Below are 19,836 nucleotides of genomic sequence, written 5' to 3'. Positions count from 1 at the left end.
GTCGCTTCATACTTTGTCTCCAAGTTGGTGCCTCCCATAGTCTCCTCCCCACATCCAGAAGAATGTGGTCCTGCAGTGTTCTGTATTGAGTGTTTGTCTATTTTTAGTGGCCGTTAATGGTCTAGCAGCAGCTGTAGGGCTGTCTGTCTCAGCTTCCCTGTTTGCAGAAGACATCTGCATTTCATACTGCTCCACCAGTACTGGTGTTGCTGAGTGGGTCCTACAGGGAGCCATCCACAAGGAGCAGTCATGGGCTTTCGACCACAGTTTCCAGTCACAGTCTTGTGTTATGCGCTTCTGTCAGTGTTGTACTGTTCATCCAGAACCAGAACTTAACCTTCATGATGATCCACTAGCTATAGTGGAGGCATACCGATTGTTAGGACTGGTTTTCTACACCTGATTGACTTGGCTTCCTCACCTTTGTCAGCTTAAGTGGAAGTGCTGGCAGCACCTCATACCCTCCCCTACCTGAGCAACACCAACTGAGTAGCAGATTGCTCTATGCTGCTGCAGCTCTACAGAGCCCTTTTCCAATCCTGCTTTGACTAGGGGAGTCAGGTTTATGGTTCGGCTGCGCTCTCAGCGTTGTGTTTACTAGTCAGAGTGCACCACTGTGGCATTCACCCAGCGACATGAGCTTTTAGGGTGAGTCAGGTGACCAGCGGTGTCCTTGTGGAAGCCGGAGTGCCTCCATTGCCACTGTAATCTGCTTTTTTGTCTACCCTCTTCTGTTTCTGATATCTCTGTTGTTTTCTTGTCCTCCTTTGTTCCTTTTAGTGTTTGTTGCCTTTCCTTAGTGCCTACCCCCCCACTCTTTTTCTCACTTTTGATAGTGGTGCTTCTGTCAAAGATCAAAGCAGCCTATGGAATCATCACAGTCTGGCCGTACATTCCGAACCTGATGCGCTGCTACCAGTGTCATCATTCCAACCACACTAGAAAGTCTTGTGAACACCCAGCCAAATGTGTAACCTGTGGTAGGGATGCGCACGAGAGGGATTGTCCACTTTCTTCTCCCCATTGTATCAGCTGCAGTGGCGGCCATCCCGCCTCCTCTCGGGGTTGTCCCATGTATCTTCATGAGTGGGCTGTCAGTGAGATCTGCATAAAGGAAAAAGTGTCTTACCCAGTTGCTCATAAGTTACTGGCTAGTCACAAACCCTGCGCTCTCCCTTCTGGCACCTATACTTCTGTTCTTGTTACCCCTTGCTCCATGGAGGACATGGCCATGCAGACAGCTGACCTCCAGTTCAGCTCTGAGGTTGAAAGTAGCATTATCATCTCCCCCCCCCCCCCCCCCCCCTCATCCAGCTGCACAAGCCATCAAACTCTCGCCTCCCTGTCTCCCTGTGAAACTTACTCTGTCCCTCCAGCCAAACATCACCTGCATCTTCCTTCAACCGAAAAGGCTTGAAGAAGTCCACCAAAGGCAAACTGTCTTCTCCTTTGCCAACTCGAAGATACTCTTCGATTATGTAAACACATGTTACCTTAGCCTGGCCGATCTCCATGTCGCTGGAGCACACCACAAACTGTTTTTCAGCTTTGGACTCCACAGACCAATCACATGCGCAAGCCGATGTTTCTGTGGACCCCATGGAGCAGGATCCTTCTGCTTCTGTGACCTGTAATAGCGACTCTTCACCGGCTGTAACTCGGCAGCCGCCGAGCTGACACCACTACATCTCTTCCTCATCATGACTCTCCTCCAATGGAATGTTCGTGGTCTTCGGTCCCACAAAGAGGATTTATGGTTGCTTTTAGCATCGCACGGTGTCCCCTTGTACTTTACCTTCAGGAAACGAAATTGCGCCCTCACTACTACTTTAAGCCTTCACCTTTCTTATCGATACGTTTTGACCTTCCCCCTGAGGTCAGCATTTCATCTCATGGGGGTGTCTTGCTCCTCATGCGGGATAATATTCGTAGTCAACCCATCTGACTACCCATCTTCAAGCTGTTGCAGTTCACATTTTCCTTCCCTACCTGACATTTTCCCTCTTACCATTTACGTCCCTCCATCATTCTATGTCACCAGGGCAGACTTCCTTCAGCGTATTGGGCTGACTTTAATGCACATCATCCCCTTTGGGGTTCTCCCACGGCCTGTCAGAGAGATGCCCTCTTTGCTGACCTTCTTAACCAACTTAACCTCCTCTGCCGTAACAGGGCACGACCAAATGGCAGCTTACGCTGACTGGGATCTTTACTCCTCCGTGACGACCTCTGAAGAACAAGATTTCCCCAGTTGTGATGACCAGGTGGAATATCTCACAAATGTTGCCCTTACTGTTGCGGAACATTCCATTCCTTGTGCTTCCTCTTTACCACATAGTTTCCCAGTCCATTGATGGACTGAGGCATGCCGCGACACAATTGGTGCACAGAGACGTGCTCTCCACATTTTTAACTGCCATACTACGATGGCAAACTGCATTCATTATAAACAGGTGTGTGCAAAATGTAGTTGTGTCCGGACAGCAAAAGAGCTAGCCAGATTTCATTCACTAGTTCTTTTAACAGTTCCATCCCTTCCTCTGTCATGTGGGCCAACTTCCGATAGCTATCTGGGACCAAGAACCATTCCCCAATTTCCGGCCTGACAGTAGCAGACACTGTCATCATGGACCCTATTGCCATCTCCAACACCTTGGGCCACCATTTTGCAGAAGTTTCGAGCTCCTCCCACTATCACCCTGCCTTCCTCCTTTTTTTTTCCTACAATGCTGCCCTCACTATGAGGGAGCTAGATTATGCTCTCAGTTCATCCCAATCCTCTACCCCAGGGTCAGATGTCATCCACATTCACATGTTGCAGCACCTTTCTCTTGAGGGCAAGTACTTGTTGCTTAACACATACAACTGCATCTAGGCAGAGGGCACATTTCCCGGACGCCGGCGTAAAGCCACCACCATACTCATGCCTAAGGACAAAAACCTTCCTTCTAGTTACCGCCCCATCTCTTACCAGCTGTGTTTGAAAGGTGATGGAACATATAATTCATGCCCAGCTGGTATGGTGGCTTAAGTCTCACAACTTACTGACAAAAGCACAGTGTGGCATTCTGCAGTTGACCATCTTGTTACTTTGTCCATCCATGTCATGAATAGTTCTCTGCATAAATCCCAGACTGGCCATGTTTTTCAATTTGGAGAAGGGCTTAAGACAGCTGCTGCGGAATTGATATCCTCTGTACTCTTTACATGTGGGGCTTCTGTGGCTGGCTGCCCTGTTTCCTTCCAGGATTTTTAAAAGACCGAGTTTTCAAAGCGTGTGTGGGTTCTGCCTTGTTGTGGACACCTTTATCCAGGAAAATGGAGAGCCTCAGGGTTACAGTCTGAGTGTCGTCGTCTTTGCTACCGCCATAAACCCTGCAACGGCCTGTCTCCCACTGGGCATCTCTGGCTCCTTTTTTGTGGATTATTTTGCCATCTATTGCAGTTCTCCACAGACCTATCTCACTGAGCAGTGTCTTGAGTGATGTCTTGATCGTCTTTACACATGGGGCATTGACTTCGCTTTTCCACTGACAAAACTGTCTGTATGAATTTCTGGCGATGCAAGTGGTTTCTCCCACCATCTTTACATCTTGTGCCTGCTAGAGTGGAAACTATCTTGGTCCTCCCATGTGTCTTACCTGGCAGCCTGCTGTATTCGGTTCCTCAGTGTCCTACGGGTCCTCAATGGTACTTCCTGGGGTGCTGATCAAACCGTCTTCCTCCGTTTGTACCGGTCCCTTGTCCATTCAAAACTTGACTGTGTGCATTGTTTAAGCATTTGCACGCCCATCCCTCTTACAACACCTCAACAATATCCACCATCATGGCATCCGTCCGGCTATGGGCGCCTTTTACACTAGCTCGATTGAAAGTCTGTATGCTGAAGCTGCTATACTTCTACTGTCCTACCACTGTGACTTTCTCCTCAACAGGTATGCATGCCGTTTATCTGCCACGCGTGGCCACCCATTCTATGCCTCTTTCTTAGATGCTTCCTTTGATCACCAGAATCGAGCACGTCCCTCTTCTGTTACCTCCTGGGTTCTGCTTTCGACACTTGCTACAGTGGCTTAACTTCACACTGCCTGCAACTGTCCTAGTGGGTGTGAACCATTCACCACCTTGGTTCTGTGAAGTGGCTCATGTTAACCTTGGCCTTCATTCGCTTCCTAAGGACACTATTCTGTTGCCTTCAATTTCACAACCTTCACATGGAACTTACCAATAGTACCTTTGTATACACAGATGGGTCTCTGACTGACCGTGGGGTCAGGTGTGCTTTCGTCATCGGCACTTGTGTCTTTCGATATCGGCTTCCGGCATACTGCTCAGTATTTACAGCAGCGTTCTTCAACTTGCATCAGGCCATGGAGGATGGAGTACAGCCGGTGACACAGCCTTTTCAATTGTCCTCTGCTCAGACTCACTCAGTGCCCTCCAAAGTCCATGTGCACTGTACACTGCCCCTCCCTTAGTGAAGCGGGTCCAGGAAAACTTTCACTTGCTCACTCTTGGTGGAACCAGTGGTGCAATGTTTGGGAATAAGCTCTGGCTTATTAAGCCTTTCCCAGTGGCTTGGATGACCACCTCTTGCCCTCCCGCCAAGACGATGACGTTTTAACTAGGCTGTGTATTGCGCACTGGATTTTAGCCATAATCATTTGATAAGTGGTGCTACCCCATCACTTTGTACACATTGTGCCCAAGTTCTAACTGTCTGCCACTTCCTGATGGAATGCTCATTTTTTTTTCACTGTTTACATTCCCACTTGGGTTTGCCATATGAGTTATCGGCCGTTTTAGCAAATGACATGTGCGCTGTCGATCGATTTTTATTTTTTATCCACCAAAGCAATATGGCAAAGGCCATTTAATTTTTAATTTTGGACCTTGATTTATGCATGGTGTCTTTTGTAGCCCTTTTTCCTTGTGCCTGATTTTAACTGTGTTCTATTATGTCAGTTGGGACTGATGTAAAGTTGGTTTTTTAACTCCTCTGTCTTCATGCTCTATAGTTTCGACTCGGGTGCATATGACCCCAGTTGTTTTTTGAGCCCTAAAGCAAAACAAACCCAAAATTCTGTGGCTTGTGTATAATGTGTAGTCGTTTTCAATTTAATTCCTCCCCCCCCCCCCCCCCCCCCTCCCCGTTGTTCTGTGTTTCGATATAGGTGTGTATGACCCTAGTTGTTTTTGCACCATAAAATAAAATGTAAGGTGATACCACTGTATTAAAGATGCACTTGATATGTGAGTAGTTTACCTGTTTCAGTGTTTTCAGCTTAGTTGCTACTAACATATTGGCCACTGGCCTTGGCACTATAGGCATTACATTAAATCACCAGTGACAATTGTCGGAGGTAACATTTAAGATTATTCAGCCTCTGTAAAAATATTTTGTGCTATTTTCTTTGACAAGTGAACTTAAACTTGCATTTTTTCTTCAGGGGAAGAAGAAAAAGCTGTGTGCAAAGGATTTGAATGTGACGCTGGCAAATGTGTAGAGTTAGAACAGCTTTGTGATGGCAGCAGAGACTGTGAAGATGGCAGTGACGAAGGCGGCAAATGTGGTGTGTAACATCTGTAACTGAAATGATAAGTGTAGTCTTGTCTTCCATGGTTTCGATTGATGGTAAATCTGAAATAACTTTACTTCAAAAAGTTGGTGCCACATCTAACTTCAGTGCCAGCTATATTTCATTCACACTGAAAAAACTGAATGTAATAATATTATCTATGAAGAGGCAGTTACAGTATTTGCCTAAATATTTTCCCCCTTTGTTAGTCTCAATAGATTAATTGTAGCTCATGCAGGTTGTATAATAACTGTCATACCCACACAACTAAAAGCACACAATACTAGAAACAGTCTCAATAAACTAAGGCCTTTAAATAATCTGAGAGGTAATGCTGACCTTGTGGTTATCAGTCACCACTGACCTTATTCTGTTATCCCAGTTAGGGAAAGGTAATAATGCTGTAAAATATTAAGTTATTTTGGTACAAATGCAGGTGTTATGAAAGAACAAAGGTTCCATGACTGTACTCATAGTTAAAGATGGTATCCAAAGTGTTAAGTTTGTATACAGTTGCAGAGCTGTACTGGTCAGGGTTTCAAATCCTTTCAAACGTGCCTGGATAGTTTTAAAATTAGTGACAGGCATTGAGAAGTATGTGCCTCAATTCAACTGTGTTAACTAGAATGGATAAACTACACCTTTAAGGTATCTGCAAATGCAGAAGTCCATGGGATTCAGATCAGGTGGTTTTGGAGGCCACAGCAGGTTCTCCTTTCCCACAGTGCCGTAGATGTCTCATCATCGCAACAAATTTTACCTGTGCTCAATGCATGTACCACATCTTCTGGCACTGCTGTTAGAGAACAACTCGAGCCATCCTGAAAGATGCCACAAAAACTGAAGGTAATTCTGCACATAGTTTATTTGGCAACATGTACAGCCGAATAAATTACATTCAGTGAGAAATAACTGATGCGGAGACTTGTGCACAGCATGTGGGTTGGAGCACAGATTACTCCAAACAGAAGAATTGTGGCAATTGCATACAATAGAATGAACCCTGCTTCATCTGTAAATAAAATTGTGAAACATATGGTTGCCTACTGCTTGTTTTATCCACTGGCATGTTTTTAGTCTGACGAGGCTTCCTCACTAAGACGACAAATGTGGAGGTGTTACAGGTGCATTGCATTGTGGTGCTTTGTTTTCCAAACACTGTGGTTCCTTCCAGGAATTGGTGTGGCATGTGTCCTTGTTCAGATACCAGGACTGTTAGGCTGTTTCCAGCACCACATCTTCAAGCACAGCTGTAGTTTGTGCAGACCTGCCCACCCTGCGGCATATGCAAAGCTGTTTCATGTGTTAATGGGTCCTTGTAAACATTACAATCAGGCTGCTCTTAGGCAGGGTAAGCTTCTTTGTATGTTTGCAGCCTCCTGTGCATTACCAGCAGCACTACCATACATGAAATGCATTTCTGTAATGTTCAACGTTACCACAAACACTGTCACAGTAAACAGTTGACATGAGTGGCACTCTGTGTAATATACTGTCATTTTGATTCCGTTTAAAAGTCTCAAAAATGTGAACAGATCACACTGTGAACTGGCATGTGGTTGACACAGAATCATGTCAGCAGTGGCTGGTATCCCCAGTCAGCTATCCTGCAAATGATAATTTTGTGGTCCTGCATTTACTGTGAATTCGTGCTTGTAGTATAATTTACTTTGAACTGTATACATCTAAGCACTCTTTATGTGTACTAAGCTAAATGATCATAAGTTATATGTAACTTATTGCTTGATGCTGAAATTTTTGTTGTTTTGCTGCTGTTTGTGGGTACTGTTGATGTTCGACTAATTGATTAGAAGCATGTATGGTTGATTCTTTAGTCTCTCCATTATCTACTGAAACTACTTTTGTAACATTTTAGTTTTGCAAGGTTTTTCAGTGCAGATTTCCATACGATCCTGGCATGTAGTTGTTTCTGAATTGGTAGTACTAGTCACTTGTTTATTTTCTTAATGTTTCTGTTTTAAACAGTGACAGTGGCAGTCTTCTAAAAAGACACCTTCTGTTCCCACACATTTTGATAACAGAACATTCTGTAGCATTGTATGGAAATTATAGGAAAAATCAGTGTGTTAGCTTTGGAGGCATACTCTGATAACTAAGTGGAGGAATGCACCAAAGATACAGGTGATATGGATTCCTTGTTGGTCTGTCACAAATTTAAATCTTTAATGAAAGATTTATTACGCTGCAGTCAGCATATCTGAAGTTTACTCAGATGTATTTATTGTAACTCTTCACTTGTACTGCCCCTAGCAATCAGTTGCCTTCCATACAGTTGTAACAAAATTGGTTCGGGGCCACTCGTTAAGTTAATCGCATTGCAGGCAAGGCTTGTGTGGGGCACCCGTGCGATGGGGAGTGTCGGGCGACCCCAGCAGGCCCACACTGTTACTGCACGGCTGGCTACGAGCTCGGGCAGGACGGAAAGAGCTGCCACGACGTGGACGAGTGCCGAGATCGGCCCCCAGTCTGCTCGCAGGTCTGCAACAACAGCCCGGGTAGCTTCTCCTGTAGCTGTGTTGCTGGCTTCATGCTCCGCCTGGATAAGGTGTCCTGCAAGGCAACAGGTGTGCGAGTTGATTTCTACATGTTGCAGGTGCAAAAGTTAACGAGAGATTCTTTCATGCAGAAAGATGAGATCCACAATTCAATACATTTGCTAGTGACTTGCATTAGATGTGTTAAATAAATTTTCATTGTGATATTAAATACTATGTTTGAGCCTTGAAATTGGTTTGTTAGAAGAGTTTGTTTCTTTAGCACTGAAAAGTGAGAATAGGATAAATACTGTCCATCCATTACACACAACAATTCTACTTGGATATTACAAAACAAATGTTTAAGAGAACAGAATCCATTCTGTTATTGCCAAGTGTAACAGGCTCGCTTCTGGTATGCACAACAATATTTGTAATTACTCAGAAAAGTAGCTCTGTGCATAGTGCAGTAACATCTTCCAAACATGAGGCCAGCTGATGGTATCTGTCTGTGCTGCAGGGCCCATCATGGAGTATGTGTTGGTGACGGGAGGGGGCCAGATTAGGAAGGTGTCGCAGTCTCTGGCCAGCGTGGATGTGTTGCACAAGCACCAGTTCCTGAGGGTCACAGGTCTGGATGTCGATGCCAGGGAGTACGCCATCTGCTGGAGCACTCGTGAGTTTTCCCCCAGACTGTTCCCTGGTGGTTCAGATGGGAGAAGTTTGTTGTTGATACGCAGGGAATTGCAATTTTAAGCATCAAATCATTGGTGTGATGACTAGAGATATGCAAAACTCCCCCCCTCCCCCCTCAGATTGGATCACAACTGCTCAAGCACTGGAATCGACTAGTTCATTTTCAGGCTCTTCACTCACAAAAATAAATAAAACGAAGGCATGTCACCTTTTTAATGAAGGTCATTAAACCTGTATTTTTATCCAATTTGGTCCTATTTTGAAAGAACGTATGAAGGGAGTAATAATTTTGCATTATGTCCCTAGCAGTTTTCAGGTAGGAAAGTTTTAAACTTCGTCTGCTTTAAAAATTAAAAATATTACAACAAAATCCTAAATATTTTTTATAAAGGGGAAAGGTTTTAAGAGTGAAGACCAATTCTTGTTGTATTTTCATACTTTTATTGGAAAAATAAAATTCAAAAATTATAGTATAACTGTAATTAAAGTACCTCATCAGGCTTTCCTTCCAGCAAGCCAGATAGGAACTTGGTGAAAGATACGCCTCCATTGGTTTCTGTCCTGGTATAGCTTTTCCCTCTCCTCTAAATCTTGCGTTGCTCTTCTCCTCTAGAGATCTGTCCATCTCTTCCTAGGCCACCCAATTGGTCTTCTTCCTGGGACCTCCATCTCCAAATATTGGCGTGGAGTTAGTCGGGTGCAAGTATGTCTGTAGTCATAATTTACAATCAGTGTTACTATATATGTAACTAAAACAGAAAAATTAATCAATATTGTGATTTATAAATAAAATTTTACCTATTTTAGTTGAAGTGAATCTGTTTCTCTTCTTCGTGCATATTTGTCCTACTTTTGAAAAGATTCATTCACAGGGCACTTACGTTGTTGTGATACATAGTACTTTTAGGACCAATTGATATATGGTTGGGTACAGCAGTTTTCTTGTTTCACACTAGTTTAAGGGGTCAATATTTCTAGGCAAATATCCCTCAGCTAAATATTTGTCCAATTCGACAATTGCCACACTTTGAGTGGTAACTTGCTTGGAGCTGACGAATAGTTTCATCAAACTACTCCTGAAGTAGTCTCACACCTTACGGTAGTAACTGGTTGAGATATTGGCAGTGTTTGTTCGTTGAACAACCAGCAATTTCATTTGTGCAATAACTTTTGTGTAGCAATCCTGGAATGTTTTCTCATCTGAAAATCCTTGCCTTTTGAATCTGGGATCTAATAATATTGCCTAATCAGTTGGTTGCTCTGATAACTCTTTAAGCAAATTTTCAACCAATGACACTCTTTATTGAGGGCTGTTTATTTTCTCTTTAAAAGATTTTAGTTGACATTCCATTAATCTCGGCAAGATTTTTCATCATTGAAAGTGAGCGTGTTTCCTCTGAGCGTACTTCTTTGGTTACCTCATCGAAAACTTTCAAAATCTGTGAAGCCTGTAACATTATCTCCCAGTCTCTATCTTTTTAAGTAAGGTGATTGATTTTTCACCTAAAATAGCGAGGCAAGAAATTTTAGGTTATTTATTTAAAGTAAATCTTTGCAACATCTCAAAAGTAGAGTTCCATCTGGTTGGGAAATCTTGTTTTAGTTTCAATTGATCTTTTTTGTAAAACTTCCTTACATTTCGGCTTGTTTGCTTGACACAAAGCAACTCTTCTTGAAGAACATAACAGCTCTTTTGACTTCATCAATGGTTTTCTGTATAGACTTCTGACATGCATGTTCCACAGTGAGGTTTAAAGAATGTCCAAAGCATGGTATATGTGTGATTTGCAGAAGATTTGCGGCTAATTTCATATTTGACGCATTGTCTGTTACTATGGCAGTGATTTTAAAACTTCATTGTATTTGGCGGTAACAGACTTCACCCGTTTGAGATGTTCTCTGCAGTGTGTCTGTCTTTGAATTGTAAGCACTCTAAAAGGTATGACATCAGTTCACTCTTATGGTCTATGAAATGTATAGTGAGTGCATAGGAACTAATGTTGTTTACACTTGCCCACCCATCAGACCTAAGGCAAAATGCCTGTGTTGTGGCAAAGTCACTTTTAATTTTATCAAATAATTTGTGATACAAACCGGGCATCAGATTGTCTGACAGTGTTTGTTGACTTGGTAAATTATAATTTGGGCAAATCATATGTACAAAGTTTTTTAAACTCTGCATCTTCAATTAGAGAAAGGATGGTATCCTCTGCAAATCATTTTTAAAAGCTGTGAATCTAATGCCATACTTTTTAGTGTGAGTGGCTTTATAACACTAACAGATTTAGTTATTTGTTGTAAATGGAAAGCAGTTGGAAGTAAGGGTGTGATGAAAGAAATAAATCACAACTCGGTCCAGAACCTGACGATACGTGCAGCACTGTCTATAATCAGAAGTTACGAAGTGGGATGTAGTATGCTATGAAAGGGTGTATACGACCCCGGGAGATCCGGGAGAAAACCGGGAAATTTTTTAGAATTCCAGGAACTTTTCCTTCTCTTAGTTAACAGTTAAATTTTTGTGATTTTGACTGGTAAGAACAAATACTTTAACGAAGGATATTACTGTATCCCGCTTCTGCAGGATAATGCTGCAGCAAAAAACACGAACGAGAGAAAAAAAATGAAAATAAAACTTAAGTCGCAAAGGAAATGCGCCATATACAACAACAAAACACAGTGCTCATACAATTGTCTGCCAACCAAAGTGTGTCAAAGGCTTTACGAAGAATATGCAGTGCTTCCTAACAACAAATTGCCTCCGATGAGCGTGACATGACAGCTGTTCACATCTGATTCATTTGAGCAGTTGCGGGCAGGCTCTTACGCATGCGCGGTTGAATTGCCTATATGTAATACCTTCTCCCGCTTCTGGCTACAGATGTGTGGCTGGGCGCCACTATCTAAATTGCTTCGGTTCGGAAATATCGTAGATCTGGTGCTGATGCACAGAGCAGTCTGAGTTGTAGGGGGGAGGTGAGTAGTCTCCACGTGACCTGTGCTTATGTTTAGTGATTTTGCTGTTTCCTCTTTGTTTATTGCTCTCACATTAAATGAAAACAAAACAGAATTTCTGTGGCTGGGAGCTACCAAATAAATTAAAATACACTCGCATAATTACGGAAGGCTAAAATATGTTGTTAGTTTCAGGTTTTATATCCACCTTTCTGACAGTCAACCATTAATCACCTTGCAGAACAATGAAGTTATTTTTCTCGATTTGCTAAAGAGATTTGGCTTTTATTAATATTTTGCACCGAGGCAGTCAATTTATTTGAAATGAAGTGTTTAATTTCACACTGTTGGCTAGTTTCAACTGTTCGCTGCATTCAAGTGCACGTTTTCCACCTTCTAGCTTGTATGGCATTATGCCATAATAAAGAACCAAACATGAGATAATACAGTACTGGTACTCAAGAAAATTTACATCCGAATCTGGACATACGATTGTGCACTTTAAGCCGCTTTATGCATTTTAGTATAGTTCACGAAATTCCGATGCTCTTGAAGTATCCTATATGTCTTTTTTTCTTTTATGACATAATGCAAGATCTTTTAATGTTTTACACATAAAAACATGCGAGCTTCCTGCATTATTGTAGCTGCGCAGGCACAATGACACCTCTTATCTGGCGCGCTCTGGCAACTGCTGAAACGAACCAATTTCAAACAGGTCACGGGAAAATATTGCAAATGATGATTTGAAAAGAGTTACTTTAAAAGTAAATTTCCTTTCACACAAGAGGAACTATGTTAGAGAATGTACAATGAATTTCTTAAATCACTGAGCGTTTGACTCTCATTTAAAAATAAACTCTTTGAGGACGACCATCTAAAAGAATTTCGAGCCCAGAAGATCCGACACTTATTACAAATTTTACTGGCACATTTGTGTGATGTATCTTAAAGTGTAACACACGCAAAATGATCTGAATTATATGTGGAAGCTTAGCGTCTCTTGCAGCTTATTAATCTTAGAGAGCAATATTATTTGTGAAAGCTTTGTTTTTCTTCTAGCAAAACTATGTATATTAATTTAAACCATTAACTTTTCTTTTTGTGTGTTCGCGCTACTTAGTGATCTTGCTATTGGTTGACTACATTAAGTGTCCTGTGCCGAGATCATGTGACATGAGCTATGACTGGCTTACAAAAGCACGTCGCAATCCCGATTTCATTGCTTCAGAAAGTAACATGCAGTGTTCGGTGGCATTCGAATTTATACCTCTGTAAAACAGACATGCGGTGTACATATTGCTGCACATCAAAGATCCTTCCAAAACGTGTGTTTTTTCTTTTTTTTCCCCCTGGGTTTTGTTTTCTAAAGTGCCAGCAAATTCTAAGTCTGTGTAGAAAACCATAAACATTCTAAGGATTGATAAGTTTTACAGTGCCGAGGAAAAGTATACTGTCACTTAACACGGAGAAAGTGTATTTTCACCCGGGAGAAAGTGTATTTTCAATCGGGAAATCTGGGAACTTTTTCCTTGTCCACGTATACACCCTGTATGATCTGCAAATTCTAGACCCACAATGGCGAAGTTTGTACCATATACGAGAAGGCCTGAAACGCTCGTAGAAATGAATATGATGGTGTGAGCTGATATCCCAGCTATGAATTACTTTTTTGTGGATTTCGTGGCAAATAGATGTATACGATTGTAAATGTAAACTGCATTATGGGTAGGTGCAAGCTGATTTAGAGTTGCATCTGAAGAAAAAAAATACACACTTTAATTTCACAGTGAAGGGGCAGAGTATTTATATTAGTGCTACTAGCATTATTTGTATGCTTCTATGTCAAGTCAAATTTTTAAGAGTCAGTTTTGAAAGAGGCTGTCCCCCCTCCTGTCAGAGATCTTGACTACACCATCATATTCATTTCTACGAGCGTTTCAGGCCTTCTCGTATATGGTACAAACTTCGCCATTGTGGGTCTAGAATTTGCAGATCATACAGGGTGTATACGTGGACAAGGAAAAAAGTTCCCAGATTTCCCGATTGAAAATACACTTTCTCCCGGGTGAAGAGACTTGATATTTATGAACATATATTTGACTGGTTTGTCTTCATGACTTCTGGATTTGAGAAGCATGAACATTACAGCATTTGTATGTCACTACACCACCTCCTCGTCTTTAACCTCTGTTGTCTTATGGTGCAGTATACAGGGTGTTACAAAAAGGTACGGCCAAACTTTCAGGAAACATTCCTCACACACAAAGAAAGAAAATATGTTATGTGGACATGTGTCTGGAAACACTTACTTTCCATGTTAGAACTCATTTTATTACTTCTCTTCAAATCACATTAATCATGGAATGCAAACACACAGCAACAGAACGTACCAGCGTGACTTCAAACACTTTGTTACAGGAAATGTTCAAAATGTCCTCCGTTATCGAGGATACATGCATCCACCCACCGTCGCACGGAATCCCTGATGCGCTGATGCAGCACTGGAGAACGGCGTATTGTATCACAGCCGTCCACAATACGAGCACAAAGAGTCTCTACATTTGGTAGAGGGGTACCGGGGTTTCGTAGACAAGAGCTTTCAAATGCCCCCATAAATGAAAGTCAAGAGGGTTGAGGTCAGGAGAGCGTGGAGGCCATGGAATTGGTCCGCCTCTACCAATCCATCGGTCACCGAATCTGTTGTTGAGAAGCGTACGAACACTTCGACTGAAATGTGCAGGAGCTCCGTCGTGCATGAACCACATGTTGTGTCGTACTTGTAAAGGCACACGTTCTAGCAGCACAGGTAGAGTATCCCGTATGAAATCGTGATAACGTGCTCCATTGAGCATAAGTGGACGAAACTAAAATGAGCTCCAACATGGAAATTAAGCGTTTCCGGACACATGTCCACATAACATCTTTCCTTTATTTGTGTGTGAGGAATTTTTCCTGAAAGTTTGGCCATACCTTTTTGTAACACCCTGTATATTTACAGAAATGGAGAGCACACTTGGCTTGAACCAGGTGTCCAAGTTCGTTAAAAGTAGTACACGGATATCGATATTTTGAAATATATGGCGTAGTTCATGGAAATGAGTTGAAAGTGATTGAACATTTATCTGAGCGATATGGAATATTGTGCGTTTAAAATATCCAAGCAGTAAACTGTAATTGACTACACACAGAGACTTGACATATATCATTGTACCTGTTTTTGCAGCACAGGCACAATAGATAATTTGGGAGATGACTTCTATGTCACTCCTAGACATGAAAGAAAAAAGTACAAACTAAATAGATTACACAAAAAATATGTTCCCCCAAAGACCTAAACCTTGAGGGAAAACCTGAATCTTGGCCAGCAGAGGAGCTAACAGAGCATGAATCTCGGACACTGCACATTGTACTTACAGCTACTCTCAAAAATAAAATTCGTTACAGGGAGAAAGAAAAGAGTCAATCAGTCTGAGAGGAAAGATAACTGAGGTGTGTCAATACCATAATCTAACACATACAGACCAGATGTTCTACAGGGAAACTTTGATTTAGGGAAGTACAGGCAAAATAGAAGCTTCAGCTGATCCCATTGTCCCAACCAAGGAACTAAACTAGAACTTGATTTCAGCGATAAACGTCATTGAACCATAAGCAAAAAATAACTTACTGATAATTTCACAGTGGTAAATGGCAGTTTGTCGTGAAAAATTGTCTTGATCTGACAACCTCGTCGAAAAATCTGTCAGATAAGCATTTACTACAGGACGGCGTTGCAGTCCAGATGATAAAGCTTATTGTTGACCCACTACTGCTCATCATAACTGCTGCTCCCTAGACCCTGAAGCTCTGCCTGAACAACACAGCATAAACATTTGTTCTCATCAGAGCGAAAGCCTCTGTGTCGAGCACCACTACTCGGCCGTCTTATGCAGGTCCTTTTCAGTACGAGGAACCCAACTCTCCCTCCAGATATCAGAGAACCGAATAACAAAACCCAGCTTCAAAACATAGTGACATATTTATTAAACTAACAAAAATGTTTGCCTCAACACACCCAATATCCCTTTACAGTTAATTACCATACCAGACATTCTTCATTTCCCAAATACTTTTTACTGTCATCTACTGTTGTTAATATTTTTAGCAATAGTATAGCTACCACCATTGCTGTTAGTTCTTAAGCAGTACTATTATTCTAAATTGCATTGGATAAATTCAGATCTTCTGTCAAATCATTTTCAATTTGATTTAATTTCATTACTACATATTGTGCAAATAACACAACATAAATAAAAATCTGGACAGAAATGATTGGCATGAAGATGAGGAAGAGATAATAGTAGATAGAACAGAAATGAAAACATTAGAAGACACACAGTGTTTAGTGATAAATAGAAAAACAGAGAACTGATTAAAAATAAGTCTCTCACACTGATATCCAGATCTTTCAATTATATTAACAGATGTTGGAGAAATAAGAAAATCTCAGGTGAATGGAAATTAGGTACAATATTATCCAATTATGAGAGAGTAGATGAAAGTAATTGCGAAAACTAAAAGAGCATTTCTCTGCTAAACTTACGGTATTAATTATAGTCTGTAACAGCAACACTGAGACAAGCAGTAATTAATGAAAATATTCTGTTATAAGAGCAAAAGTGTTTTAGGATGCACAGACAATACGTTCACTATTAAAGAAATCATTGAGTAACACAGAGTTCAGTAGGAAGACACATTTACTATTCATAGACAATGTAAAGGTTTTCGATAAATATAGAAAAACTGTGGCTGATAATGAACAAAACAGGAACACCTTTTGTGTGTTATAAAGGTAACTAAAAGCATGTACGGAGGAAGAAAAATCTCCAGTGCCGGAAATGGAAAATCAATGATTGGGCCAAACTTCGAGAGTAAGAGAAGGATGCAGTTTGTGTTCAATTCTTTTTTATATTTATGTTGACGACATGCTGAAGCAAGTGACAAGTAAATTAATATTTTCTACTTCAGCCAAAGGAATTATCTGTTTGCTGCTGATCAAATTGTGATTGGTAATAGTGAGAACATGCTGCAAAGAGCTGTTCATATTGTATCCATAACATCTAAGTTATACAGTCTGTTAGTATCTTCACAGAAAATTAAAGTTATGGCTTTTAGGGGCCAGCAGATAATTATCAGCAAAATAATGATGATTTGAAAACAGAAAGAGTAAACTCGTTCAACTTCTTAGAAAATACTATATCATTCATAACAGAAATGGACACACAGAAGTAGATAGAGAGATCAATTAAATTGATGGAACAATCAGTAGAGCGCTCAGAACTGAAGCAAGAAAGGAAACTGTAGCCGATTTCTATAGGACAATGGGTGTGCTGACTACAACATGTGGAGGTGAGTCATGGACTGCAACAAAAGGAAATGAATGAAGAATACAAGCATTGGAGATGTGCTTACTAAGAATAGTAGCTGGCTGCATTCTGTCTGACAGCAGAATGAGTGCAAACATCAGAAAAGAACTAAGAATGAAATGCTCAAATGTGCGTATAAAAGAATACGGAAACAACTGGAAGGACTATGTGACAAGAATGGAAGATGGTAGCCTATCAAAATTAATGATGATTGTTACGCAGTGGACAGAAGATATTTAGGAAGAATGAGGAATACAAGCAATTTCAACCAAGACGGTGAAACAGGCAAATGCCTAATATGTGCACAGAGAGAGAAGACACACATTAAAAATATTATGATGTTTTAAGTAACTGATTAGTTTTGTAATTATGTATAAACCTCTTGTCTGATTTAGGGAGGATCCTAAAGGCATTGACCTGTTCAGATTAAATGAATAAATAAAAAAAATTAAACATACAAGGTGTCCCAGGAAGACTGCTCAATATTCAGGGATATAACACAAATGGTCATTCAAAGTGAAAAACTCCATATGGACAAATGCCCTAATCTGAATGGTTTCCTAGATAGAACATACTTAGTGTACACTCTTATTTATTTTGTTAATCAGTACACAGCTATTGTTCACGGAGCACCACTGTAGTGTTAACGAAGTTGAGACAAATTATTTGATATCGGACACACGGTCTATGAAGTCGAAAAACTACCTCAAATTTCGTTTGAAAAGCTACCTGTGCCTCAGTGTGTATGCATCACCTGAGATTTTCAGAATTCTCTCACTTCCTTCTTGCAAACTAAAGAAAAATGAATAGGACTCTTTTATAGGAATTTTAAAGTAGTTTAGTTTTGTACTGTGACATGTTTTTGCTAGAAGTTGTGGATTTAGTTATTCAAGAAAAATGTACAAAAGCAACATTAAATGTATTGTCTTGGGAACCAGTTGGAATAGGGCATATGTCCATATGTAGTTTCTTTGCATCAAATGATCATACCTGTCATTTGCCTAGGTATTGTTCATTTCTCCTGAGACAACCTGTGTAAAAACGCTATCATATATTTTAAAATAATTGTGTAATACACATACCGTTATTTTTGTAAAGAACAGTATCTGCTAGAGCCAAACTTGGATGCTGAGACTCTGTCGAGCAAGCAAGCAGCAAGCCGAATCACTGTGCCGAGAGCACAGAGAACATGTCGCCGTGTGGTCTGCCGTGCGAGTGTGATGGGGAGTGGAGAGCTACCTTGCAATCCGATCTGTAGTAATGGTGGGGAGCATGGAGCTAGTGAGCCACATTGTGATCAAGATCTGTGAGAGTGATGGGGGGTAGTGAGCTGGTGAGGCTGCTCGAGATCCGATCAGTAAGTGGTGGGGAGTACTAAGCTAGCAAGGCAGCTGGTGGTCTGACTGGTGAGTTGTGTGGAGGGCCGAGCCTCAGGAGGGGAGTGCTGCCTCGGTCGTGTCGGGATACGCTCTCACGTTGTCACGGCTGCGGACTGCAGCTTATGCGGTCGCTGACAACACATTCTGAGTGTGACGATATGTCAAAGGATAAGAAGTAATAGCTCACTGAAAAGTATATAAACATTTATTGGGCTTCTGAAATTTGAGATTTTCTGTACAAACCAAGAACAAAAATATTAATCTGAAAATGTTTTCTACATTAATGCAGCGTTCTGAATAACTGATCTTTCTTTATTTTCTGTTATAAGGCATCACATATTAGTATGATATGCAAATCAATATGTGCACATGGTCTATAGCACAATTTTTGTAGCTCGGGAAATGTTTTCTTCAGGATGTAGCATGGGGTGCTGTTGCAAGCGGCCTACCACAGAATTTTCACGTGCTCATTGCTGCCACCAGACACACATTTCAGATCAGATGATGAGCTATCATTCCCTTTTTTCGAATCGTCAATCATCCAGTCCTTAAAAGGAAGGATCCAGCTCTTAGGTTGAATTCAGGAGTGGACCGCCCATCTCTAGTGATGGCTATACCTGCGGGCTACCACCTCCAAAAAGAGCTGATTGAATCATAAATTTGCCATCTCATATTTCCCACATGTACAGGACAAAGACACACACACACACACACACACACACACACACACACACACACACACACACACACACACACACACACACACACACCCCTTCCTCCTCCTCCTCTCTCCCCTTCCCCCCCCCCCCCCCCCCCCCCCCCCCTCCCTTCATGTGGTGGTGATTGCCATCATTTTCACAAACAGTTGATTACTGTGTCAGTATGTATCAAACAACATTGTAAATATGAACTGCTCTCTTTCTAATGTTTGTATTATATTCAGTTAACAGCTCATATGCATTGGGTTGTTTAATGTACATGTGGTTCTGAAGCTGGGGTGGGCTCCTGCTAATTTAAGTTCCAGTTCACATTGTTTGAGGCTGCCTGGTCTGCTAATAGAATTCCTTAAAGGACTTCAATCTCATGTTCTGTCATGTTGGGACTGTTAGAAACCTCAAACTTATTAGTGACAGACTTCTTAAGGCTGTAGAGAAACATCCAAGCAGTATGTAACTCTAAGATATATAAAATTTGGCATGAAGTCTGGTTATTGAAACCAGAAATTTTCAGGTACAGCACTAGTGCGTGAAATAAACATAAGCAAATTAAAGCCTAAAAATTAAGACTGGAATGTAAATCTCTCGTTCCTGGTCATGGGCATGAG

The 19,836-nt window shown here is 41.3% G+C and overlaps 1 protein-coding gene across 1 annotated transcript in view; it reads left to right on the top strand.

The window, feature by feature from the left end:
• Positions 1–19,836, top strand: part of LOC126482251 (vitellogenin receptor-like) — a 221,222-nt gene that overhangs the window by 164,086 nt on the left and 37,300 nt on the right. The window contains exons 26-28 of the mRNA XM_050106231.1: positions 5,451–5,573; positions 7,922–8,164; positions 8,595–8,750. Coding sequence (XP_049962188.1) covers positions 5,451–5,573; positions 7,922–8,164; positions 8,595–8,750 — 522 coding nt within the window. The remainder of the gene's footprint in view (positions 1–5,450; positions 5,574–7,921; positions 8,165–8,594; positions 8,751–19,836) is intronic.

This window comes from Schistocerca serialis, chromosome 5 (genome assembly GCF_023864345.2).
Source record: "Schistocerca serialis cubense isolate TAMUIC-IGC-003099 chromosome 5, iqSchSeri2.2, whole genome shotgun sequence".
Taxonomy (NCBI): Eukaryota; Metazoa; Arthropoda; class Insecta; order Orthoptera; family Acrididae; genus Schistocerca; species Schistocerca serialis.
This window is presented reverse-complemented; position numbering and strand designations above follow the sequence as displayed.